The 27,456-nt window shown below is 45.1% G+C and overlaps 1 protein-coding gene across 1 annotated transcript in view; it reads right to left on the reverse strand.

Moving 5' to 3' along the window:
• The window catches only part of LOC142661971 (uncharacterized), a 34,049-nt gene extending 16,683 nt beyond the window's left edge, over positions 1–17,366 (reverse strand). Inside the window, exons 1-8 of the mRNA XM_075839786.1 lie at positions 16,983–17,366; positions 13,076–13,239; positions 12,392–12,577; positions 12,184–12,307; positions 10,044–10,141; positions 9,875–9,956; positions 9,648–9,745; positions 9,380–9,485 (exon numbers count right to left, since the gene is read on the reverse strand). Coding sequence (XP_075695901.1) covers positions 9,380–9,485; positions 9,648–9,745; positions 9,875–9,956; positions 10,044–10,141; positions 12,184–12,307; positions 12,392–12,577; positions 13,076–13,153 — 772 coding nt within the window. The 5' untranslated portion in view covers positions 13,154–13,239; positions 16,983–17,366. The remainder of the gene's footprint in view (positions 1–9,379; positions 9,486–9,647; positions 9,746–9,874; positions 9,957–10,043; positions 10,142–12,183; positions 12,308–12,391; positions 12,578–13,075; positions 13,240–16,982) is intronic.
• Between the last annotated feature and the right edge of the window lie 10,090 nt (positions 17,367–27,456).

The raw sequence follows: 27,456 nt of genomic DNA on the forward strand, positions 1-27,456 counted from the left end.
GAGATCAAAAAATCGCATGTACCTAAAAATGTTGATGATCGAAACGACACTTCGTTACGCAAAAAATAAGTCCTCGCACGGCTTACTTCATGGAAAAATAAAAAAGTTCTGGCTCTTAGCATAAGGTAACACAAAAAGTAAATGATATTTTACAAAAAGTATTTTATTGTGCAAACGCGATAAGTCATAAAAAAAACTATAAACATCTGGTATCGCCGTAATCGTGTCGCCTCGCAGAATAAAGTGAATGTCATTTATAGCGCACGGTGAACGCTGTAAAAAAAAATAAAAAAATAGAATAAAAAAACAATAGTAGGATTGCTGTTTTTTAGTCACCACACCACTTAAAAATAGAATAAAACCTGATCAAAAAGTCACATGCACCCCATGAAAACTGCAATGAATTCCTCAAGGGGTCTAGTTTCCAAACTGGGGTCACTTTTGGGAGTTTTTCACTGTTTTGGCACCACAAGACCTCTTCAAACCGGACATGGTGCGTAATAAAAAAGGAGGCCTCAAAATCCACTAGGTGCTCCCTTGCTTCGGAGGCCGGTGCTTCAGTCCATTACCGCACTAGGGCCACATGTGGGATATTTCTCAAAACTGCAGAATCTGGGCAATAAGTATTAAGTTGCGTTTCTCTGATAAAACCTTTTGTGTATAAAGAGGATTTTCTGACAAGAAAAAATAAATTTAAATTTCACCTCTACTTTGCTCTAAATTCCCGTGAAACACCTAAAGGGTTCATAAACTTTCTAAATGCTGTTGTGAATACTTTGAGGGGTGTAGTTTCTAAAATGGTGTGTTTGATAGGGGTTTCTAATATATAGGCCCCTCAAAGCAACTTCAGAACTGAACTGGAAACGAAAAAAAAATAAAAAATTAGGCAATACTTCGCTTCTTACATTATATTGATAATGAGCCATGCCCACCCCGAGATGACCCCAGTTTTGACCGTTTGTATAAACGGAGACCCCTATTAGACCGTTTCAGTGCCCGCTTTTCCCAAGCATACACCCCCGAGAAGTGTATTTCTATTGATGAGTCCTTGGTAGATTTTAAAGGGAGGCTTCAATTCCGCCAGTACCTGCCGGGTAAGAGGGCAAGGTATGGCGTGAAGATGTATATGTATAAGCTGTGCGAGAGTGCATCAGGGTATACCTACAAATTTAGGATATATGAAGGGAAGGACAGCAGTATTCAGCCCCCAGAATGCCCCCCCTTACTGGGAGTTAATGCAAAAATTGTGTGGGATTTGGTTCACCCACTGCTGGACCAGGGTTACCACTTCTACCTGGATTATATTTATACCAGCGTCCCACTCTTCAACTGCCTCACTTCCAGAAGTCCTGTGGCATGTGGCAATGCTAGAAGAAATCTGAGAGGCCTCCCTAAGACTCTGCTTGGGCAAACACTCAGAAGGGGTGAGTGCAGGGCACAATCTAGCAGCAACATATTGTGTGTCACGTACAAGGACAACAGAGATGCCACACCAGTACCCATGTACCAGTACGAGGTACCAGTACAGAGACCCCCAAACCAGACTGCATCCTGGACTACAATAGGTACATGGGAGGGGTGGACTTGTCAGATCAAGTCCTGAAGCCCTACAGCGCCATGCGGTGTGGTATAAGAAGCTGGCCGGGCACATCATACCGATGGCTTTGTACAATGTGTACGTGCTCTGTCGATGTACAGGCCAGAAGGGAACTTTCCTGGAATTTCAAGAGGTTATTATCAAGAACCTAATCTTTAGGGACCAAGAAGGGGGGGGGGAGGCACCCAGTACTTCTGGAAGCGAGGCCACAAGCATCGTAGAAGGGCAACACTTTCCAGGAGAAGTTTCAGGTGCAAAGTCTGCTATAAGAGGGGGATAAGGGAGGACACAATATATCAATGTGACACGTGTCCCGAAAAACAAGAGCTCTGTATGAAAGAGTGTTTTAAAATTTATCATACATCCCTTGGTTTATAATTTACCCCAATTTTACTCACCCTGATGCACTCTTATCCCCCCTCATCTTTCCCCTCTGGGCCCTGCTGTGTGCCCAGGCAGCTGATAACAGCCACATGTAGGGTATTGCTGTACCCAGGAGAACCCACATTACAGTTTATGGGGTGTATGTCTCCGGTCAAAATGCTCACTACACCTCTAGATGAATGCCTTAAGGGGTGTAGTTTTTAAAATGGGGTCACTTCTTGCGGGTTTCAACTGTACTGGTACCTCAGGGGCTTCTGCATACATGACTTCGCACCAGAAAATCCCCAGTAGGCCAAATGGTGGTCCTTTCATTCTGAGCCCTCCCATGGGCCCAAACAGCAGTTTATCACCACAAGTGGGGTATTGCTGCACTCAGGACAAATTGCGCAACAGAATGGGGTATTTTATTTCTTGTGAAAATAAGAAATTTTTAGCCAAAACTACATATTATTGGAAAAAATTTATTTTATTTTAATTCCCAGCCCAATTCAAATAAGTTCTGTGAAAAAAACCATGGGGTCTAAATGGTCACATTACTCATAAATGAATTCCTTGAGGGGTGCAGTTTCAAAAATGGGGTCACTTCTGGTGGGTTTCCATTGCTTTGATACCTCTGGGGCTCTTCAAATGCGACATGGCACCCGAAAACCAAACCAGCAAAATCTGAACTCCAAAGAACACACAGCGCTCCTTCCCTTCTGAGGCCTCCCATGGGCCCAAACGGCAGTTTATCGCCACAAATGGGGTATTGCTGCACTCATGAGAAATTGGGCAACAAAATGGGGTATTTTGTTCCCTGTGAAAATAAGGAATTTTGATAAAAATGACATCTTATTTGAAAAAATGAAATTTTTTTCATTTCACAGCCCAATTCAAATAGGTGTTGTGAAAAAACTGTGTGGTCAAAATTGTAACAACAACAATATTTGAATTCCTTGAGGGGTGTAGTTTCCAAAATAGGGTGACTTCTGGTGGGTTTCCATTGCTTTGATACCTCTGGGGTTCTGCAAATGCGACATGGCACCCGAAAACCAATCCAGCAAAATCTGGACTCCAACAAACACATAGTGCTCCTTTCCTTCTGAGCCCTCCCATGGGCCCAGCCGGCAGTTTATCGCCACAAATGGGGTATTGCCGCACTAAGGACAAATTGGGCAACAAAATGGGGTATTTTGTTCCATGTGAAAATAAGAAATTTTGATCACAAATTACATCTTATTGGAAAAAATGAAATTTTTTTAATTTCACATCCCATTTCAAATAGGTGCTGTGAAAAAACTGTGCGGTCAAAATGGTAACAACAACCATAAATGAATTCCTGGAGGGGTGCAGTTTCCAAAATGGGGTCACTATTGCGGGATTCCTACTGTTTTGGCACCTCAACACCTCTTTAAACTTGGCATGCTGCCTAAAATATATTCTAATAAAAAAGAGGCATCAAAATGCACTAGGTGCTTCTTTGCTTCTAGGGCTTGTGTTTTAGTCCACGAGCGCACTAGAGCCACATATGGGACATTTCTAAAAATTGCAGAATCTGGACAATACATATTTAGTAGTATTTCTCTGATAAAACCTTCTGTGTTACAGAAAAAAATTGAATAAAATTGAAATTCAGCAAGAAAAATTAAATTTGCAAATTTCACCTCCACTTTGCTTTAATTCCTGTGAAATGCCTGAAGGGTTAAAAAGCTTTCTAAATGCTTTGAGGGGTCTAGTTTTTAAAATGGGGTGTTTTATGGGGGTGTCTAATACATAGGCCCCTCAAAGCCACTTCAGAACTGAAGAGGTACCTTAAAAAAAAGGCTTTTGAAATTTTCTTAAAAATATGAGAAATTGCTGTTTATGTTCTAAGCCTTGTAACGTCCAAGAAAAATAAAAGAATATTCTAAAAACAATGCTAATCTAAAGTAGACATATGGGAAATGTGAACTAGTAACTATTTTGGGTGGTATAACTGTCTGTTTTACAAGCAGATGCATTTAAATTCTGAAAAATGCTATTTTTTTAAAATGTTCTCTAAATTTTGCAATTTTTCACCAATAAACACTGAATATATCGACCAAATTTTACCACGAACATGAAGCCCAATGTGTCACGAGAAAACATTCTCAGAATCGCTTGGATAGGTTTTAACATTCCGACGTTATTACTACATAAAGTGAAATATGTGAGATTTGAAAAATGGGCTCTGAGCCTTAAGGCCAAAACTAGGCTGCGTCCTTAAGGGGTTAAGGATACATTCGGACGTCCCCACCTGAGACAAATTTGGTTGAAGATATCTTGATGAAGAGACCACGCCACGGGATGCACCGTTTCACGTCTGAGAAAGTAAGCAACCAAATTGTCCCCGGGAATGTGAATTGCTGAGTTGGAACATGAGCTTTCACCAAGACCAGGATCCTGGAAGCCTCGGCCATCACTGCAGCACTGCGAGTGCCGCCCTGGTGATTTAGATAAGCCACAGCATTGTGTGTCTGAACCCTCACCGGGTGTTCGCATCTCGTAGTCCTCCCCGGAGGGAGATTTAAATAGGAAGTCGTCCAGGTACGGGGTGACCAACACTCCCTGGTGCGAACGAGTGCCATTATGACAGAGAGAACTTTCATAAACAATCACGGGGCAGTGGCCAGACCACAAGAAAGGGACACAAATTGGCAATTACGAGACCGTACCGCAAACTGCAGGAAGCGCTGGTGGATAGCACAGATAGAGAAGTGTAGATATGCATCCTTGATATCCACAGAAGAAACCAATTCCCCCTGTTCCATGGAAGACGGATCAGACAGATTCCTTTCATGCATATTAAGGCGCTTGAGATCCAGTATGGGCCGAACTGAACCATCCTTTTTGGGGACAACAAAAGGGTTGGAATAAAAGTCCAGAAAACTTTGGTTCAAGGGTACTGGAATGATGAACCTCTTAACAAACAGAGTCAATTGCCCAAAAAAAAGGGTGCCGTCCCGGATGGGGGACTGTGAAACAGCAGACTGAAAGAAAAGCTCTGGAGGGAGGCTGGCAACTTTGATTTTGTATCCTAAAGATATTGCCTCTTGAACCTAGGCGTCCGAAATGTGAGAGCCAAACGTCTGAAGTGCAGAAGCCTTCCCCCCGCCTTGCCAGTTCCAACCTTTGCAGGTGGAGGTTGGGGACGCCAGGAGGGCTGGGTCTTGAAAGAAGGTTTGTCCTTCTGATCCTGGCGAGTCTGCGACCCGGAGGACGTGGTGTTGGAGAAACCCGGAAAGGAACGAAAAAACGCATACACATCTTTTTGGCTGGGGTAGTGCGCTTAGGTTTCTTCTGAGGAACATGGGTGCTTTTGCCACCCGTGATTTCCGATAAAATCTCGGCCAACCTAGGCCCCAAGTGACGAGACAGATCAACTAGTTCCTCCTGAGGAGGGCCTGAAAGCAGGCCATGACGGAGTTTGTGAGCCCATTCAGTGACGGCTCTGTTAGTCCAGACAGATGTAAAAAAATTGGGCAAAGGGCATAGCCCAAGGCCTCAAAGTATTTTTTTAGCACAGGTGTCCATGCGGCGATCCAGGGGATACTTGAAGAAAGTGGAATCCGGCATCGGTAAGGTAGTGGCCTTGGCTAGGTGAGAAACCAGAGAATCAACCGCTGGACTCCGCACCCAAGAGGTAGAGTTGCCCAGGCTAGAGTGGGAAAGCTTCTTGTCCAGGTGCTTCCATTCCTTAAAGACTATACCTATTAGAACCGAGTGGGCTGGAGAAACAGCCTGAGGGGGGATTTACACGAGCGTGTGCGTGTTGCGCACGTAAAAAACCTGGCGTTTTGCGTGCGCAAAAGGCACTTAACAGCTCATGACTTCAATGGGTGCGTGATGCGCGAAAAACGCAGAAATCTAGAACCGGTCGTGAGTTTTACGCAGCGGACTCACGCTGCGCAAAAATCACTGACAGTCCTAACTGCCCCATAGACTAATATAGGACCGTGCGAGGCGCGTGAAAATCACGCGCGTTGCACGGACGTATATCACGTTCGTGTAAACCCGCCCTTGAGAATGTTGGGGCTGATGTATACAAATGGAATCAGTGGAAGGGGAAGGTGCAGAATCAGTTACCTGAAGTGTGTCACAGACAATTATAATTAGCACCTCTAGTCAGATAATTACTTCGAAATCCGATAATTCACCGTCAGACAAGGCCTCTCTAGTAGGAGAGGAGGCACCAGACATGACATCAGGACCAGAAACACCTTTCCCACATGGGGAAGTTGGAACAGCATAGGATTGTGAAAATAAAGGCAAGCACGAAGCTCTGGTCCGCTTGCGGGGTTAGCCACGAGGTGAAAACATGGACGAGGAGTACATAAAAGGACAAGCAAAACAAGAATCCAGCGTGTGGGCAGACATGCCACCCAGAATGGATTGAGTGTTGTTCGACAGGTTATCAACAATACTAAAAAGGGAGTTAGTCCATTCCAGATCCACACCCATCATGCTAGGAGTGAGCAATACTGGAGGTGGCAGAGGTGCTGAAGCTACAGGCATTTGGCTTGGAGGTCGGCATGCATCATGTAACGGCCGCCGCGCCGTTCCCCGCTTCCTCCACGGCCTCTGCTCTGGTTCCCGTACCCTCCATTCCCTCATGCTCATCCCGAGCTCCACTTACCAGATCTTCAAAACCAAAAAAAAGGCCATACTCACTAAGTGGGTGGGTGAAAACCCGTTCCCAGCAAGACGCAGACAGGTCAAAAAATACTGCAGAAGGAGGGTGCATTAAACAGAGACTAGTGGGAGTGGCTATCACTATTTAATGCACCCTCCTTCTGCAGTATTTTTTGACCTGTCTGCGTCCTGCTGGGAACGGGTTTTCACCCACCCACTTAGTAAGTATGGCCTTTTTTGTGGTTTTGAAGTTATCTATGTCCCATTTTTTCTGCTGGTGTTTTTAAATTAGGAACTAAAAGTTCTAGTTAGGGACTCGCAAGGCACTGGGGACCCTTGACGTTGGGTTGCAAGCTTTGCGTATTTTGGCCAAAATAACAACTAATACCCCATGTTTCATGGATATGTTTACTATGTATACTTTTTTTCAGGACGCAGCCAGGTCTTATATGCTGGGAGGGCATGATGTGCTGGCAATTGGCTTGGCATGCAGAGCAGCCAGCCTTAGCTAACAGTAGCGGCGTTACAAATAGGCTGTGACTCGGCAAGATATGCTATGCCTGACGACCAGCACATTGTCCCTCCACGTATTACACGTAGTACTGACACCCAGGGCCAGGAATTTCACATCAGGAATTTCAGGGCCCCATACAGCTAAATTTTCTGGGCCCCCCTACCGTGGCACCGTCTGTTAACGGTACTCCGTCCAGCACTATATCATGCTACCCAGGGCCGCCATCAGGGGGGTATTAGGGGTACTGATGTGAGGGGCCCGGCCAAACCTAATTGAAAGGGGGGCCCGGCAACTGCCGCGACTTGCCTTTGGTAGAAAAAAAACCAGGCCCCTTCAATGGGGCCCGTTTTTTTCACCAAAATAATGTTGTGAGCTGCGGTCCCCCTTCTCGTCATGGGGGCCGTCAAACACCGCCCGCGCTATCCGGCCCGCCCGCGCACCCGCGACCGCCTGGAGCCGCGCACCGAATTTTGAGGCAGATTTTGACCTGCCCACACTATCTTGCCGCGTTTTTCGCCCGCGGCGATTGAGGACAGCAGACAAAAAACTCAGCGAAAAATGCATTTTCTGCCTACCATTGATTTCGATGGGAGGTCAGAGGCGGAACAGCGGCAAGAAAGGACGTGCTGCTTTTTATTTTTTCCGCGACTGGCTCCCATTGATTTCAGATTAAATCAATGGGAGGCGGTTTTGGAAGTTTTTTGGTGCGGATTCTGACGCAGTGTCCGAGTCAATATCAAGGCCCAAAAACTCTGTGAACTGGGCCTTATTGTTAGGGCTTATTCAGACGAACGTGTAATACGTCCGTGCAATGCGCGTGATTTTCACACGCCTCGCATGGACCTATGTTACTCTATGGGGCCGTGCAGACTGTCAGTGACTTTCACGCAGCGTGTGTCCGCTGCGTAAAACTCACGACATGTCCTATATTTGTGCATTGTTCGCGCATCACGCACCCATTGAAGTCAATGGGTGCGTGAAAATCACGCCCAGCACTTCCATAGCAGTATAAACTATGAATGAAAACCGAAAAGCACCACGTGCTATAAACATACAAACAGAGTGTCATAATGATGGCGGCTGCGCGAAAATCATTTATGTGGTATATTTATGTGGTAAATTAATAAACTCAATAGTGTAATTCACCCCTGTGTAGTGACCCGAGAGCGGCGATCGTCACACTCAGCATCTAAATAGTATAGATATTTAAATGCATCGTGCAACCCTACTCTACAGAACAGGAAGGATCAGTCTATTGTCAATGCTGGATTCTGTGTTATCTATATGTAGGTATTACCTAACATTGTAATCCTGCCTGTGATGATAATGAGATGACTGCTGAGAAGTGATCTCTGCAGAACAGGAAGGATCAGTCTATTATGGACTCAGTGGCAAGAGGGAAAATTGCAAGATTTTATGATTATTTCTAAGTAAGGATAATGACAGAAAAATATTCTGATGACACAATCCTTTTAAGTGGTTAAACAGAGTTCTCAGTTCCGCCTGTTAATCGCAGCAGGTGTCCCCCAAAATCTGATGCTAAGCCTTTTGCATGACCGGATTCATCGAACACCTTGTAGAGAACTTCTATGTGCAGTCACAGCTCCCTCATGTCCTGTACTATGTATAACACATTGTCTGAAGTGTTACTGTAATGTAGAACTAAGGAGGAACTTCACCTTAAAGAGGACCTGTCATGGCATTTTTCTTAAACCAAATTCCTCTCCTTATTCCCTATCTCCTCCTGACTCCAGTGCTCCCCCTATGTTTCGCTATAACTTCCGCTACATTTGGCGCCTAATATGCTAATTTTGAGTAAATGTACAGAGAGGAGACCTGATTTCTCCTCAGTAGGCGTTGCCTCGTGCTTTGCTTTGACGCTGTCCAATCAGAGTGGACAACCTTACAGCGATGCAGAAAACCTGCAGTAAATCTCACAAAATCAGCAGGTCTTCTGCATCGCTGTGAGGCAGTCCATTCTGATTAGACAGCGTCACAGCGATGCACGAGGTAACGCCTACTGAGGAGAGATGAGGTCTACTCCTCTCTGTACCTTTACTTACAATTAACAAATTAGGCACCAAATGGAGCGGAGGTTGTTGTGGAATACAGGGAAGGGGGAAATAAAATATTACAGCGTTGGAATCGGGAAAACACTGGAAATAGGGGAGGTGTGTGGGTAAAAAAAACAAAAACCGTGTCAGGTCCTCTGTAAGAAACTTCAAAATGTACTTTCTAAATTCATTATTACTTACCTGTGGTAACACCTCCTGGAATTTCCTCCTCCACTTCACTCTTACACGGTTGATCGCCCCTCACCCACTCTTCATCCTCTGCTTTAATATAAGTCAGATCTTCCCCCTGATTTCACATATATAACAATTCAGTACAATACAAGAGAGAGTGCAAAGAATCTAACAGATCAACATAAGAAAAAATATCTATGACCACATCTATGACTGTAGGACCAAAAAGCTCCATACCCTCCTATATAGATCTGGTATAGGGCTCAGCTACATCTACCTGATGATTCCATGGGATATTGTGATTTTCATCTGGACAGTCCTGGGAATACAGAGGGCTGGGACTTCTCTCTGGTGGATTTCTCCTACTGGATCCATCTGTAGGAAACACACAGTGAAGGAATAGATTGTTTACATGTGGTGATGATGATATGATGGGAGTAGCATCTACGTGACCCTCAAAACAGGTTCTTTCTTTACAACTAATGAAAGTCTCCCCCTCCTTACACTGCTGATCAGCCATTAAATCCGTCTCCTCTTTTTCTGCTTCATCTTTAACCTCAACCTTAATATCAATCAGATTTTCACCCTAAATAGACAAGAAAAAAAATGTTTAATTAATTTGGGGTTCAATTACTTTATGGTTATATTTTGATGAAACTTTGGCGCCATCTACCTGATTATTCCATGAGATATTGTGATTTTCCTCTGGACAGTCCTGGGAATACAGAGGACTGGGACATCTCTCTGGTGCATTTCTCCTGCTGGATCCATCTGTAGGAAACACACAGTGACTGAATACATGACAACTGTAGATCTGCCTACACATCAGACACTTCTCTCTACACTTCTTTGTATATTGATCAAAGCCGAAATTACAATTGTAAGCCGCAGGCCTAAAGTAGACTGTGGCCTACCAGAGAGAACAGCAGCCCGAAGATGGCTCTCTGCTCCGCCATAAAGTGAGTGACGTTTCGGTTCACCACAGAACCTTTCTCAAGCTTGAAATTTAGCTATGTTGGAATGCTGTGTTCATTCTTTTCTGGACTGTATATATATATATATATATATATATATATATATATTATATTGGTTTTAGGCGATACAGCACGTCTTTTAGTTGACTTTTATTAAAGCTTTTAGTTTTTACGATAATGCCGTTATGTCTCCTCTATACACAGAAGCTGAATCATTCGCTATCAGCCGAATCTGTAAGTGAAGTGAGCCGACGATTCGGCTAAGAGCGGGTCCTGTGTATCCATGTTCATCACCTTACTGTAGATGTGATCGTAAAGATTGTGATCCTGTGTGTTAAGAGATACAGGACCCGTTCTCAGCCGAGTCGTCAGTTCACTTCACTTGCGGATACAGCTGATAGAGAATGATCCAGCTTCTTTGTATAGGAGACATAATAGCTGCATTGTAAAAACTAAAAAAACAAATATTTAATTTAAAAAAATGCCGGCAAAAGGTGTACCTAGCCTTTAAAGGGGTTATGTGGGGACCAAAAAGTATTACCAGTGTACTCTATGCAGTATGGCAGTAGACTCGCTAATGTACCTTCTGGTCCCTCATCGCACGGATACTGAGATTTTAATAGATTTTTATAGCACTGGCAATTGCGTGATCTCGTTGTGCTGTGATTAAGTCCCACACAAACTTTACCGAAGTGTCAGGAGTGTACATAGACATCGCGTCCTGGCTGCAGGTGATGTCTATTCACTCTCAAGACACTTCAGTAAAGTTAATGTGGGTGTATGCGACAGAACAGCGTGATCTCGCGAGATCACGCTGTGCTGAGTACAAATGGACATGAATGGAGAGAAGTGTATGACGCCGATTGGTCACTGATTGTCAGCATCATACACTTCTCTGTACAACACCCAGTTGGTAAAAAGGTAAAAAACTAATTAGCATAAATCGAAAATTGCTCATAACTTGCTCAAAAATGATAATTTTTCAAAATAAAAACCACTGCTGTTATCTACATTACAGCGCCAATCAGATTATGTAAGAGATAGGGCACTTATAATCTGGTGACAGAGCCTCTTTAAGGGTATGTGCACTCGGGGTGGATCTTTGCGGAAAATCCGTAGCGTATTATAGTAGCAGCAAAGTGTATGAGATTTAAACAAATCTCTTCCACGCGGTGCGCAAAAAATAGGCAGAAAAGAACGAGAGAATTGTCTCGTAGGGGAAAAACTCCTCCCTGACTCCAAATCTGAAAAGCACAATAAATCTCTGGATCAACGTCCCATCTCCAGAATCTAGTATCCATAACTTGTAATAAGAGTACATCCCGTTATACTGACATTATATAGAAAAACTATTAGGCCCTGTTCACACAGTGTTTTTTTCAGGCAGAAAATGCTGCCTCAAAATTCCGTCTGGAAACACCAAAAACGATGTGAAATACACCTTTTCTGCCTCCCATTGATCTCAATGGGAGGTCAGAGACGTAAACGCCCAAAGATAGGGCATGTAGCTTCTTTTTCCCGCGAGACGGTTTTTCTGCTCACGGGAAAAAAAACGCCTCCGCCTCCCATTGAAGTTAATTGGAGGAATTTTGGCAGTTTTTTGGTGCGTTTTCCGCGTCAAAAAACTCAGTGTGAACAGGGCCTTATAGTGCAGGAGTGCGGCAATAATCATCTATCTAAATGACTTGCATTACCATGTTTACTTCTAACTACAGCACGGACCGCCCAGTTGGTGCTGCCGGCTGCCCATAACTCTGCATTAGGAGACAGAGCGTCCTGCTCGTGTCCAGAACGGTACCAGCCTGTGCCCACAGTAATAGCCAACTAGACTTTTCTTACCTTGTGATGTGCACAGCCGGTAGTTTTCCATCATGGCCTCCTCGTACAGATCCTTGTGTCCTTCTAGATACTCCCACTCCTCCACGGAAAAATAGACAGTGACATCCTGACACCTTATAGGAACCTGACACACACAATGATACAGTCATTACCCAGATACATCTAGTGCTGTTACTGTAGAATTTCCCAGCATTCCCAGCAGTGTCACCTCTCCAGTCAGCAGCTCAGTCATCTTGTAGATCAGTTCTAAGATCTTCTTCTTATTGTTCTTCTCATGTATCCGGGAGTGAGGGGGAGGCTCTGGGATGGGGCTCCGACTACTGCTCCATCCTCCTAACTCATGGATGATGGGAGTTGTACAGTCACCCGATGTCTTCTTCACTATTGTGTACTCCTGTGTACGGAGAGAGACACTTAGAGAACTGAACACGGTATTCCCCCCTCAGTAGAAAGAGGGAGATTGTGACCCCGTTGCATAGAGCTCTAGTGACCCCACATCTGTAATATTGGAGACCTCACCTACAAAAAGACATTGAGAAAATAGAACGAGGCCAAAACTAAAAAGGAAATAATATTGGGAGCGACTAGATGGACCATGTGATCTCTACCTGCTGTCATCTTCTATATTTCTATATAGATGTCATCCTGATCCTCCTGGTTCCTCCTACTTGTCATTCTCATTGCTCTACAACATTACTATTGCTGCATTGGTGACATGACACATAACTGACCATATTGGTGGCTGATCTTCAGCTTTTCTGCTGTTGGCTTCTTGACGTCACTTGGAAGGTCTGGACGTTGTTATATGGGACACTGGATTCTTCCTAATACTTCCTAATATGTAATGTCCCTTCCCTATGTGTGACTTGTTCTATAATGTAGAAAAGTTTACCTCTCCACTCAACAGGTAGATGATCTCCAAGGTGAAGTCTAATATTCTTCTGCTCATCTCATTCCTGTCCTTGTCCATCCTTGGTGGGTCATTCAGGAGAAGGAACGTTGTGGAGGAGAAGATGAGAAAACTGGAGGATCTGGAGGATCTAGTACTGCAGACGTCTTTATGAAGAAAGGAGAAGATGGAAATCATACAGGGGACAACATGTGTGACATCCAGAACCTCACTTATTGATCACTGAGAGAAACATCTTCTCAGAGCCGTCACCACATGGAATAAAGGGGTATTCCCAACACGGACATTTCTCCCCAGGATATGCCAGAAATGTCTGATAGATGCGGCTCCACCTCTGGCCGTGCTCGGCTGTTTCTGGAACTCCTATACAAGTGAATGGAGAGAGTCGTGCACATGTGTGGTCACCTCTCCATTTATTCTCCCACTGGGTGCAGTCATCACCTCACCAGGTGGGTCGGGGGATCCCCATTCTCCACATAGAAGTGGGACCCCCATATATCAGACCTTTATGGCAAATCTCTCAGGTGAGAAGAGTGAAATGAAGACATTTCCCCCCCAGACAATGAAGACCTGACTCCTGACAACTTGACACATGGCGGATACTGGGGAGACATTGCTGACATCTCACAAGACGTGGTGCACACTATGCAGTCAGTGTTTGATATGAACTGTGAGGTTCTGCAGCAGCTGAGGTGACATTATATATAAAGGGTACATATAGTGTGATATCTTATCATCATGTTATAGCGCAGGTGGAGCGGAGCAGAGTGACCCATTGTTTTGTGGGATAAGATTCAGTATAAACTTGTATTTTATTCATTTAACCCCTTCCTGCACAGGACATTTACAGCTCAGGAGATGTTGACATGCCATAGGGAAGACCGGATACCCTGCTGCAAAGGCTGGGGACCTGAGAGAACTACGATTACAACCATCTAACCAATTTGATGCCACAGTCAATAGCAATTAAAGCATCTAAATGTTTGGGTGGGGGCTCCTCTGTAAGACCATCCTCACCTCGAGATTGTGGAGTAATGATGAGTTGTCAATTTGAATTGTGTGCAGAAAAATAAAAACTTCACCTAAGGCCCCATGCACACGACAGCAAAAAACCTCCGTTTTTGTGGACCGCAATTGCGGTCCGCAAAAACGGGGCCATTCACTTTCATTGAACACTGACACCTTTCCGTAGCAGTAATAATAGTAGGGAAAAAGGGATGGGAGGAAACCTCCAGCTCACCAGCTTCACACTCCTGTGTTCGATATCGCCCGGATCAACCGCGACGGCTCACGGCAGGAAACAGTAGCAAGAAAGAAAAAGATCCAGCGATGTATGGTATAAGTGGGGGAAACTCTGTTTCCACTTTATTGGAAAAAATTATTATACCGACATACAAACAATCCAACGGAGTGACGGAAAACACCAGGAGGAGAACAAGGTGGTTAAAAATGGCAAGAAATGGAGCCTACGCGTTTCAAGCACTGGCTGTGCTCTTAATCATGGCTAAGACCTACGGAAGGGTGTCAGTGCCGTGGAAATGTTCCGGGAATTATGGAACATGTCCGTTCTTTCGCATTTTGCGGGCCGTGCTCCCATACTTTGTATGGGAGGACGGCCCGAAAATGCGGCTGTCAGTCAGCGGCCGGCCGTGCCCGCAATCGCGGGCCGTGATTGCGGGCACGGTCGTGTGCATGGGGCCTTACAAAATGTTTTATTATTATTGATTTTGTTAAACTATAAATAATAGTTATCGCCCCAAATATAACGACCGGACTTATAAATGATGATATTTTACGACTTCTTTCAGCGTGAATTTAAAGGAGTTCAGAAACATTATAGTAAAGTGTCTTCCCATTTCCGGTCAGGACTGGATGACATTATTCGGGATGGTGTAAGAGTTATTCCAGAGAGACCCCAACACAAGGGCAACGTCTACCCCCGAGTTTATGTGAGAGTGAAATACGGAGTCATACTTGTCTCACCACTGAAGGTTATTTCCACCGTGGTCATAAAAAGCCGATCCTGGAATTATAACAAAGCTACAAATAGTTCTTCGTCTTGTACAGATAACGGGGTGTCACTAGTAAGACAGATATAGATTATAACACATCACGTCATTTATCTCATCCGCTCTCTACAATGTCAGGTTCAATATGTCGGTTGTACAACATGAATGGTGCGAATTCATAAACCCCTTCTATATACTAATAAGAAATACGGCCGTAATCCATCAGTCATGTCCAAAGAAGGCCACCCCTATGACAACACTGAACGTCATGGTGCGGGGAGAGTAGTATGGGGCAGGTTTACAGGCTGAGCCCGCTCTGCGCACTGCCGGTGTATTACAGCTGACACCTTGTACGAACAGCCAGGGACAGAGATAACTCTGATCCCGGACATTTAACTACCTGGATACCGCGGTCAATAGCGAACGAGGCATCTAAGCTTTGAGAAAGAGCGGGTGGTCCTCTCTGACAGCTCATCAGCCCCCTCGCGACACGAGCAAGTGGTATGGATAGTTGTCATGGCAGCCTGGCAGCTCATACATGTTTTTAAAAAATAGATAAAGTTTTTAGTTAGGTACAAAAAAATTAAAAAACAATTATAAAAAAAAACTCAAACCCTTTTTGCGTTCTCTCTAAAGGAACGTAAAAAAACAAGATAATAAACATAACTGGTATCACCACATCCGTAAAAGTCAGAACCATTAAAATATAACATTATTTACCCTGCACAGTAAATATAGTAAAAAATTAAATATGAAAAAGTGATCAAAAACTACAGCACGTCCCGCAAAAAATAATCCTTTACACCGCGACATTGACAGAAAAACCAAATAATTAAAGCTCTCAGAAGACGGAGAGGGAAAAATGAAAAAAAAAAAAAATGGCCTGTCCTTAAGGCGTTAACCTGCGGTGCGGATTATAAGCACGGAGTATATCGGATTTATACTGCGGAGTCGCTGCGCATTTGTTGAAGAATTTCTCCATTAAGTTCAATGGGAAAGTCAAGTTCCGCAACAAACACCATTGTTCCTAGAATCTTCTGCGGCTACACCGCGTGTTCACAACGCTGCAGGTTACACATATATAAAAAAGAACGTGTCATGTGACCCCTGCAGCCAATCACTGGCTGGAGAGGTCACATGTGACTATAGGCGTCACCTGGACTCAGTCCTGAGCGGCGGGTACTTGGCGCATTTGGACGAGTATTCTCGCCCTGTGTGACAGCCAGTGTCTGCGCGCCACGATGACCGGGGCAACGGCTGTAAGACACAGTCACAGTCCCGCTCTAACCGCGGAGAGAAGAGAAACCTCTTCTCTCCGCCGTTAACCCCTCGATTGCCACAAAAATAGAAATCTCTCCATGGGATTAAAAAAATACATTGTAAAAAAAAAAAAAAAATCAAAAAAAAAAAAAAAAATCGCAGAAATACATTTTTTACAATAAATAAACTTTAAATAAAGTCCCAAAACATGAAATAATATCTGCATATTTGGTATCGCCACGTCCGTAACAACCTGTGCAATAAATGTATAATGTTATTTATGATCATCGTGTATGGTGTAAAAAAAATAAAAATAAAACTGGAGCGGAACTGGTACCTACATATAGTACAACTCGTCCCTCAAAAAAATAAAGTCTCAAACCGCTACGTCGGACAAAAAATGAAAAAGTTATGATCGGTGGGAGGCAAAGAGGGAAATATTAAAAAAATGGTTCGGTCCTCAAGGCCAAAATTGGCCGTGTCCTTAAGGGGTTAATGAATAAGTTGTATGTACCTAATATTATGTCATTACAAAATACGACTCGTCCCACAAAACATCAGACCACTATAAAGACCAGAAATAACAACTTACCGCTCTCTGAGGTTCCTGCAGTACTTACCCCAAAGATGCCGGCACTGAAGGGGTTAAATCCCTGCTCATTCTGGGTTTAGGAGTCCAGTGGGCGGGGTCGATCAATGATTGACAGATCTCTATATACACTCATACAGGGGTGACTGATAACAGAGAGTACACGCGACCAGCGCTGCTCTCTACCTCTTCACGGCAATAGCTGAAGGACCTGTGATTATATCAAGATCACGTGACCGGTGCATCTGGGGCGGAGCTTAGAAGTGGAATCAATGAGCGAGGGATGAAGGACCTGTGATCATGATCACGTGACACGAGGGGGTGATGAGGATCATTTTGCCGGTACAGTAGTCGGAGCTAAGCAGTGTAAATATAAACGTTTGTGGCTAAAAGACCTGCGAAGATGTCACGACAATGTGACCGGGACAGGAGGGGCGGAGCTTATCAGTGGAGAGCTGTTGCGGATGAAGGACTGGTGATAATCACGTGACATGACGGGGCGGAGCTCCTGTCCTGTTCTGGAGTATAAATGGATTCACTGTTTTCTTTTATAGGTTGTAAGCATTTGTGTGAGAGCTGGAGCGAGGGGAATGCTGGGAGTTGTAGACCTCTTATACCCTTCTTTTGATGTCCTCTGATATCCTCTAATAACATGCTTGGAGTTGTAGTACTCATATTTCATACCCATAGTGTCATCTGGTATTATGTAATAACAGCCTGTACATGCTGAGCGTTGTAGTTCTGTTATACCTCCTCCTTGTAATGATATTACATAACAGCCTGGACATGCTGGGAGTTGTAGTTCTCCTCATATCTCATACCCATAATGTCCTCTGATAGCATGTAATAACAGCCTGTTAATGCTGGGAGTTGTAGTTCTCTTATACCTCCCTGTAATGATATTACATAATAACAGCCTGGACATGCTGTGAGTTGTAGTTCTCTCCTATTATGCCCCAACAACTGGACATGTATATAATCACACACATATAATATACATATACGCACACACCCCCCAACAACTGGACATGTATATAATCACACACATATAATATACATATACGCACACACCCCCCAACAACTGGACATGTATATAATCACACACATATAATATATATATACACACAAATACATATACGCACACATGTAGATATACATACATACATATATATATATATATATATATATATATATACACACATATATAATATACATATACACACATATATACATACACAAATATATATATATATACACACACATATTTATATATTTACACATATATATATATATATACACGTATAAAGAAACATACACAAATATATATGTATGTATATGCATATATATATATATAATCACACACATAATTACACACTTGTGCTTACATATAAATAATCACACATGTACATATATATATTCACACACACACACACACACACACACATGTATATATATATATATATATATATATATATAAATAATTATACACACATAGATACATACACACACACACATATATACACATATAAATACACACACATTGTCACGTTGGGTACGTGGACCCACTGGGCAGTACCGCCTTGACTGTATGGCACCTGGCCAACAGGTCACAGTCTATAGTTCGTTTAGTGTACCTATGGTAACTCAGACAGTAGCAAGACAGGCTCGGCTGGGACTAGGCAGCAGGCAGGCGCCAGGCGTGGAACTCAGCACAGCACGAATTCAGCTGAGCACAGCACTTGACCAGGATAGCACGGGATACAGGTTACAGGTAGCAGGAACGGGAAACACTGGGAACTGGAAAACACTTAGGAGGCCAGTTGCATAGACAGACTAGGGTAATGACAACAAGGCTCAGGCAAGGCAGGAAGGGGCTAGACCCCTCTTATAGTCCAGGGTGCTCATGGGCTAATTTTGTACTACGGGACCCGGCCGGAAGAAGCGGAAGTGAGCGCTGGCGTCTCCTGAGGAGGAGATGGGGACCAGCGCTCACAGTTTCATGGCTGCGGGCGTCAGGAGGTGAGTGAGCCTGACGGCCCGCGGCCATGGGCATGACAGTATCCCCCCTCTTACGTCCCCTCCTCTTGGGGCAAGAACGACAGAGAAACTTCTTCAGGAGTGCAGGGGCATTGAGGTTCTCTTCTGGCTCACAGGACCTCTATTCAGGACCAAAGCCCCTCCAATCCACCAAGTAAAAGGTTCTTCCACCCACTCTCATGGTGTCCTGGATCTCCTTAACCTCAAAAGTCTCAGAACCGTTGGGAGCCACTGCAGGAGTGGAAGTCTTGGCGTAGCGGTTCAAGATCACCGGCTTCAGCAGGGAGACATGAAAGGAGTTGGGGATCTTGAGGGTAGGAGGCAGCCGAAGCTTGTAGGAAAAAGGGTTGATTTGTTGCAAAATCTCGAAGGGTCTAAGGAACCTAGGAGCAAACTTGTATGATGGCACCCTCAGTCGGATATTCCTAGAGGACAGCCAGACCTGAGTGCCTGTAAGGAACTGGGGAGGCTCTCGTCTTCTTGTATCTGCCTTTCTTTTCATGCGGTCGACCGCCAGCAGAATAGAAGATTGGGTCTGCTGCCAGATATGTAGAAAGTCCCTGAATGCAGAGTCAGCTGCAGGCACCTGGGACGTAGTGGAAACAGGAAGAAGTATTCAAGGGTGTTGGCCATAGACAATGAAGAATGGACTCTTAGTGGTGGACTCACTAATGTGGTTGTTGTAGGAGAACTCAGCCCAAGGAAGCAGCTGCACCCAGTCATCATGCTGCCTGGAGATAAAGTGTCGTAGATAGTTCTCCATAATTTGATTTATTCTCTCGACTTGACCATTGGACTGGGGATGGTAGGCAGAGGAAAAGTCCAACTTCACACCAAGGAGTATGCAGAGGGCTCTCCACAACTTTGAGGTGACCTGAACCCTCCGATCAGACACAATATGTAGAGGCAAGCAGTGCAGACGGAAGATGTGTTGAACGAAGAGATTGGCCAGTCTAGAAGCGGACTTTAGGCCGGTCAGTGGAACGAAATGAGCCATCTTGGAGAATCGGTCCACGACCACCCAGACCGTACTGCAACCAGCAGAGAGAGGCAGGTCCGTGACAAAGTCCATAGCAATATGTTGCAATGGGGCATCGGGCACAGGCAGCGGCTGGAGCAGGCCCGCCGGTTTGGAGTGGGCAAGTTTATTTGCTGCACCCACTGTGCAGGAGGAGACAAAGTCTGTGATGTCTTTGGGCAGCTTGGGCCACCAGAACTGACGAGCAATCAGGTCTCGGGTCTTATGGACACCCGCATGACCTGCCAATTTGGAACTGTGTCCCCAGCGGAGATTCTTCTTCTGTCAGACAGACGCACAAAAGTCCTCCCCGGAGGAATGTCTCTAACTTGCAGAGGGTTGACAGGGATGATGCAGGACGGGTTAATGATATTCTGTGGAGGCTCGATAATGTCCTCTGTCCCGAACGACCTAGACAAGGCATCGGCCCTCACATTCTTGTCGGCCAGACGGTAGTGGAGCTCAAACTGAAACCAAGCAAAGAACAGCGACCACCTGGCCTGACAGGGATTTAGTCGTTGGGCCGTCTGGAGATAAGTGAGGTTCTTGTGGTGAGTAAATATCAAGATTGGATGAACTGCACCCTCTAATAGATGTCTCCACTCCTCCAGAGCTAATTTGATGGCCAGTAACTCCCGAAACCCCAATCGAGTAGTTGCGTTCTGCGGAAGAGAAAAGCTTAAAGTAATAGCCACATACCATTGACTTGCCCTTGGAACCTCTGTGGAACAGGAGTGCACCAGCACCGACAGAAGAGGCGTCCACCTCCAACGAGAACTGTTGAGAAACATCTGTGTGATGGAGGATAGAGACTGACGTGAAGGCATTCTTCAGGCTATTAAATGCGGCCTCTGCTTCTGGAGTCCACATCTTGGCGTTCATGCCTTTCTTGGTGAGGTTAGAGATAGGAGATGTCAGTGAGGAGAAGTTTGGAATGAACTGTCTGTAGAAATTGGCGAATCCCATGAAGTGCTGAATGGCCCTCAAGCCTTGAGGGTGTGGCCATTCCAGGACGGACTTTACCTTTTTAGGATCCATCTTGAGACCTTGATTCGAGTTGATGTAGCCCAGGAAGGGTAGAGCATCCTTCTCAAACACGCACTTCTCCAACTTGGCGTACAGGCGACTCTCCCTTAACCGTAACAAAACTTGACGTACATGTCTCCGATGAGTCTTTGGATCTTGAGAAAAAATCAAGATGTCATCAAGATAGCCCACAACACAAACATAGAGGAGGTCACAAAAGATGTCATTAACAAACTCTTGGAAGACCGTGGGAGCATTACACAGGCCAAAGGGCATTACTAGATATTTATAGTGTCCGTCACGGTTGTTAAATGCCATTCGGCACCCCGGTGAATCTGGATTAGGTTGTAAGCCCCACGACGGTCTAATTTAGAAAAAATCTTGGCTCCACGTATGCGATCAAACAGTTCAGAGATTAATGGCAACGGATACCTATTTTTTACCGTGATCTGGTTGAGACCCCGGTAGTCGATGCAAGGACGCATAGAACTATCCTTTTTCTTGACAAAGAAGAACCCAGCACCTGCCGGGGAGGAAGACTTCCGTTCGAAGCCCCTCTCCAAGTTCTCTTTAACATAGGCGGACATGGACAGAGACTCTGGCAAGGAGAGAGGATATACCCTACAACGGGAAAGGGATGCACCAGGAACTAGGTCGATAGGGCAGTCATAGGCCCGGTGTGGGGGCAGCGCCTCCGCCTCTTTCTTGCTGAAGACATCCGAAAATACGGAATAATGACCAGGCAATCCTGCCAAGGACCGAGGCAGAGGAGGCTAAGAAGAATGAATCTGTACCAGGCAACGGTTGAGACACTCGGAGCACCACTGGAGAACCTCTCCTGAATTCCGGTCCAGGACAGGGGCTTGTAGTCGGAGCCAGGGCAGGCCCAGCAGCACAGGATTGATGGCTTTATCCAGGACAAAGAAAGAGAGGAGCTCGGAGTGGAGGGCTCCCACTTGGAGCCTCAGCGGTTTGGTCACAGCTGTAATTGGGTCTGGCAGAGGTAGTCCATTCACAGATACCACCATCAACGGCCTCTCCAGAGGGGTAGTGGGCAATTGGAGAAGGTCCACCATGTCTCTACGAATGAAATTAGCAGCGGATCCAGAGTCCAGATATGCAGAGACCCGAAACGTTTTCTCGCCGCACCCTATGGTCACAGTAATGGACAATTTAGACGAAAGTCCTTCTTTACCCATGGTTGTCTCTCCCACAAACCCTAGGCTCTGGGGCTTTTGGGGACACAGGCGCACAAGATTGCCTCTTAGGCTGCAATATAGACAGAGTCCCAAGGTGCGTCTGTGTTGTCTCTCCTGGGTAGAAAGCTTAACCTGGTCCATCCTCACAGACTCCTTAGGAGGATCAGCATCAGAGGACAGCAGGGCTTGCTGCAAAGTAGGAACCTGACTAGGGAGTCCTCCCTCCCGGCAAGCTTCTTGGAGCTTTCTCGGATCCTTATATCAATCCGGGCGGCCAGAAGGATGAGGTCATTCAAGGTAGACGGAAGATCTCGGGCGGCAAGTTCGTCCTTAATCTTAGAAGACTGTCCCTGCCAGAATGTAGCCACCAGGGCCTCATTGTTCCACAACAGTTCTCCTGCCAGGGTGCGGAAGTGGATGGCGTACTCGCCCACGGAGGTGTCTCCCTGTCGTAGGTTCAGCAAGGAGGCGGCTGCAGACGAGATTCATCCAGGCTCCTCAAACGCTGTGCGAATTATCCATAGGAACCCCTGGAACTCACAGGTCTCTGGTCCTTGTCTCTCCCAGATAGGGTTCGCCTATGCTAGGGCCCTGCCAGTTATGAGAGAGACGATGAAAGCGACCGTTGCACCATCAGACGAAAATGCCCTTGCATACAGGCTAAAGTGGATCTGGCACTGGTTATAAAATCCACGGCAGGTCCTAGTGTCTCCATCATAGTGGTCAGGAAGTGACAAAGAAAATTGGGGATCAACACTGCCAGGAGGTGTAGTCAAAGGATCAGTACTGTCAGGAGGTGTAGTAGGAGGAACGGCAGCTTGCACCTCCAGCCGACGTGCAATAATGTTCAAGGCCTGGAGGAGTTGGTCCTATTGAGACCGGAGGTCTAGCATATCCGCCTGAGCCTGCTTTCACATTGGGTACGTGGACCAACTGGGCCATACCGCCTTGACGGTATGGCAGCTGGCCAACAGGACACAGGTCACAGTCTATAGTTCGTATAGTGTACCTGTGGTAGCTCAGACAGTAGCAAGACAGGCTCGGCTGGGACTAGGCAGCAGGCAGGCGCCAGGCGTGGCGTAGCAGGACAGGCGTGGAACTCAACACCGTACGACTACAGCTCAGCACGGCACTTGACTAGGATAGCACGGGATACAGGTTACAGGTAGCAGGAACGCTGGGTACTGGAAAACACTTAGGAGGCCATTTGCATACACAGACTAGAGTAACGACAACAAGGCTCAGGCAAGGCAGGAAGGGGCTGGGCCCCTCTTATAGTCCAGGGTGCATATACAGTGAAGAAAATAAGTATTTGATCCCTTGCTGATTTTGTAAGTTTACCCACTGTCAAAGACATGAACAGTCTAGAATTTGTAGGCTAGGTTAATTTTACCAGTGAGAGATAGATTATTGTAATGGCAGGAAGGAGGTGAAGGGAAAGTGAGCCCTAATCTACCCACCGCCCTGTACTTCCTGCCTACTTGCAACGACCCGCCCTAGGCGACGGGGTACAACTGGGCGGCGGTCCCTACGCTGTCTAAGTGCACGGGAGAACAAACAGGGAACACGCAAGGGGAGGGGCAGTAGCCCACGGAACGCCGCGAGGAAACGGAGCGGTGAACGAATAGTCAGGACCAGGATGAAGTGGAGTATACCAACGTGAGCACGGAGAAGGAAGCAAGCCAGGGGCAAAGCAAAGCAGGTTAAGCGGAACTGCAGCAAGGCAGAAGCAGGCTGGAGCAAGCTGGAGCAAGCAGCAGTGGGGCCAGGAATCCAGAAGAATTACAAGCACTGAGGAAGAGAACACGGCAGGTAATAAAGGCCAGGGGGCGGAGCTAACTCCGACTGACCAGGCCGCGATAGGCTCTCCCACTCCTGAGCCTGCCACCCTGGTTGGTGGGAGACGGTGTCAGTCTAACAGGTCTGGCCACAGGTGTGGATTGATTAATCCCAGGAGTATACCTAGACGTAGTACCTGGCAGATCCCTAACAATTATATTTAAAAAAAAACAGAAAATCACATTGTCAAAATTAGATATATTTATTTGCATCGTGCACAGAGAAATAAGTATTTGATCCCTTTGGCAAACAAGACTTAATACTTGGTGGCAAAACCCTTGTTGGCAAGCACAGCAGTCAGATGTTTTTTGTAGTTGATGATGAGGTTTGCACACATGTTAGATGGAATTTTGGCCCACTCCTCTTTGCAGATCATCTGTAAATCATTAAGATTTCGAGGCTGTCGCTTGGCAACTCGGATCTTCAGCTCCCTCCATAAGTTTTCGATGGGATTAATGTCTGGAGACTGACTAGGCCACTCCATGACCTTAATGTGCTTCTTTTTGAGCCACTCCTTTGTTGCCTTAGCTGTATGTTTCGGGTCATTGTCGTGCTGGAAGACCCAGCCACGAGCCATTTTTAATGTCCTGGTGGAGGGAAGGAGGTTGTCACTCAGGATTTGACGGTACATGGCTCCATCCATTCTCCCATTGATGCGGTGAAATAGTCCTGTGCCCTTAGCAGAGAAACACCCCCAAAACATAATGTTTCCACCTCCATGCTTGACAGTGGGGACGGTGTTCTTTGGGTCATAGGCAGCATTTCTCTTCCTCCAAACACGGCGAGTTGAGTTAATGCCAAAGAGCTCAATTTTAGTCTCATCTGACCACAGCACCTTCTCCCAATCACTCTCAGAATCATCCAGATGTTCATTTGCAAACTTCAGATGGGCCTGTACATGTGCCTTCTTGAGCAGGGGGACCTTGCGGGCACTGCAGGATTTTAATCCATTACGGCGTAATGTGTTACCAATGGTTTTCTTGGTGACTGTGGTCCCAGCTGCCTTGAGATCATTAACAAGTTCCCCCTGTGTAGTTTTCGGCTGAGCTCTCACCTACCTCAGGATCAAGGATACCCCACGAGGTGAGATTTTGCATGGAGCCCCAGATCGATGTCGATTGACAGTCATTTTGTATGTCTTCCATTTTCTTACTATTGCACCAACAGTTGTCTCCTTCTCACCCAGCGTCTTACTTCTGGTTTTGTAGCCCATTCCAGCCTTGTGCAGGTCTATGATCTTGTCCCTGACATCCTTAGAATGCTCTTTGGTCTTGCCCATGTTGTAGAGGTTAGATTCAGACTGATTAATTGAGTCTGTGGACAGGAGTCTTTTATACAGGTGACCATGTAAGACAGCTGTCTTTAATGCAGGCACCAAGTTGATTTGGAGCGTGTAACTGGTCTGGAGGAGGCTGAACTCTTAATGGTTGGTAGGGGATCAAATACTTATTTCTCTGTGAGCAATGCAAATAAATATATATCATTTTGACTATGTGATTTTCAGTTTTTGTCTTTTTATATAATCTATCTCTCACTGGTAAAATTAACCTAGCCTAAAAATTCTAGACTGTTCATGACTTTGACAGTGGGCAAACTTACAAAATCAGCAAGGGATCAAATACTTATTTCCTTCACTGTATATATATATATATATATATATATATATATATATATATATATATATATATATATGTACACACATATATAAATATATACACACACACATATATATATATATATATATATATATACACACACACATATAAACACACATATGTACACACGTATATAATATATATTTATATATGTATACACACACATATATACATACACATATATATATACACAGTCACACCCATGGACTGTCGTTCCTACTCACCCCTCGACGCCCCTCATACCGCGGCCATGGACTTGTGAGTTCTGGCCGGCATCTCCTCCCTAGAGCCTCCCGTAGTGTGTGCGCGCGCGCTCGTGCCAGGAATTAAAGGGCCAGCGCGCACACATGCAAAATATGGTTAATTAGCCATAATCCCCTTGAATTATAAAACGGGCTCTGCGCTTTCGCTCCTTGCCTGAGCGTTGTTGTAGTTTTCCCATGTTCGTATTGCAAATGATCCCTTAGTGTTATCCTGCTCCCACTGTTCCCGTGCCCTGCTACCTGTATCCTGTATCCCGTGTTGTGTTTTGTTCCTGAGCCTGTTTAATATTGCCGCCTGAGGTTATACACCACATCTGGCGCAACCTGCCACGCCTGCTGGTATACACCACGTCTGGTGTCATCTGCCACTCCTGGTGCCATCCGCTACGTCTGGCGCAACCTGCCACATCTAGCCCCATCTGTGTCAGAGCCCCTGCCACCGTCTGGACTATCTCAGGTACCCTTGTCCTACGAACTTGAATAGACTTTGCATAGACTGTGACTTGGCCAGCTGCCTCTCCGCTACGGCGGAGTGGCCTAGCGGGTCCACATACCCTCAGATTGTGACACACACGTATGTAGAGACATACACGTGTGTGTGTATATATATATATATATATATATATATATATACAAACACATATATATACATACATACACACATGTGTGTGTATATATATATATATATATATATATATCTATATATATATTTGAATGTTTTAATTGAGTTTTTACATGAAATACGAACAACAAAATAAACAAAGTTTCACATATGAAAAACAAGCATAGATCAATTCCAATATTACTAGCAGATTAGATATTTGCCATGAGGATATTTGCAATGTAAACAGAGCATTGTCCTTAATGTACACAATTCGCTGAAAGTTACCCACATGGGTTATGGACAATATTTTGCAAATACTTAATCAGAATCTTTCTCTATGCATACCTAAATAAAAGCAAGAAAGAATATCAAAGCAAACAAAAATAGATAAAAATCTCTGATTTTATCAGATCTCACCTGTAATATTCAGGACCAACGGGTCCCTCTAGTTGTCGTGGCTCCCAAGAGCCCTCAGCACCAGCTCAACATGTCAAACCTCCACTACATTGACATTGTTAAGCTCCGCAGCATAACTCTTCCCCTACAACTATACCAGCCATCCTAAATGTCTTTCGGTCAAATTATATGTTTGTACTTGTCATGGCATTGCGGTATTAAGCAATTGGTGGATCTCCTGCCACAAGTCTTTCTTGATGCCATATAGCTTGTTCAAAACAGACCTTAATCATCTGTTGAGTGTTAGCTGGCAGTATGGCAATAAAACTTTCCCTACTCCCAAAAAAACATTGTATATGAGTTTCCTTCTTATTTGATGCCTCCACCCATCCATCTTCATCAAGAAGGAAAGCTTTTCTAGATACATTTGAAACAGAGATGTTGGATGATTCTATGTATGCAAAATAG

The sequence above is a fragment of the Rhinoderma darwinii genome, chromosome 1, assembly GCF_050947455.1.
Source record: "Rhinoderma darwinii isolate aRhiDar2 chromosome 1, aRhiDar2.hap1, whole genome shotgun sequence".
NCBI classification, from domain to species: domain Eukaryota; kingdom Metazoa; phylum Chordata; class Amphibia; order Anura; family Rhinodermatidae; genus Rhinoderma; species Rhinoderma darwinii.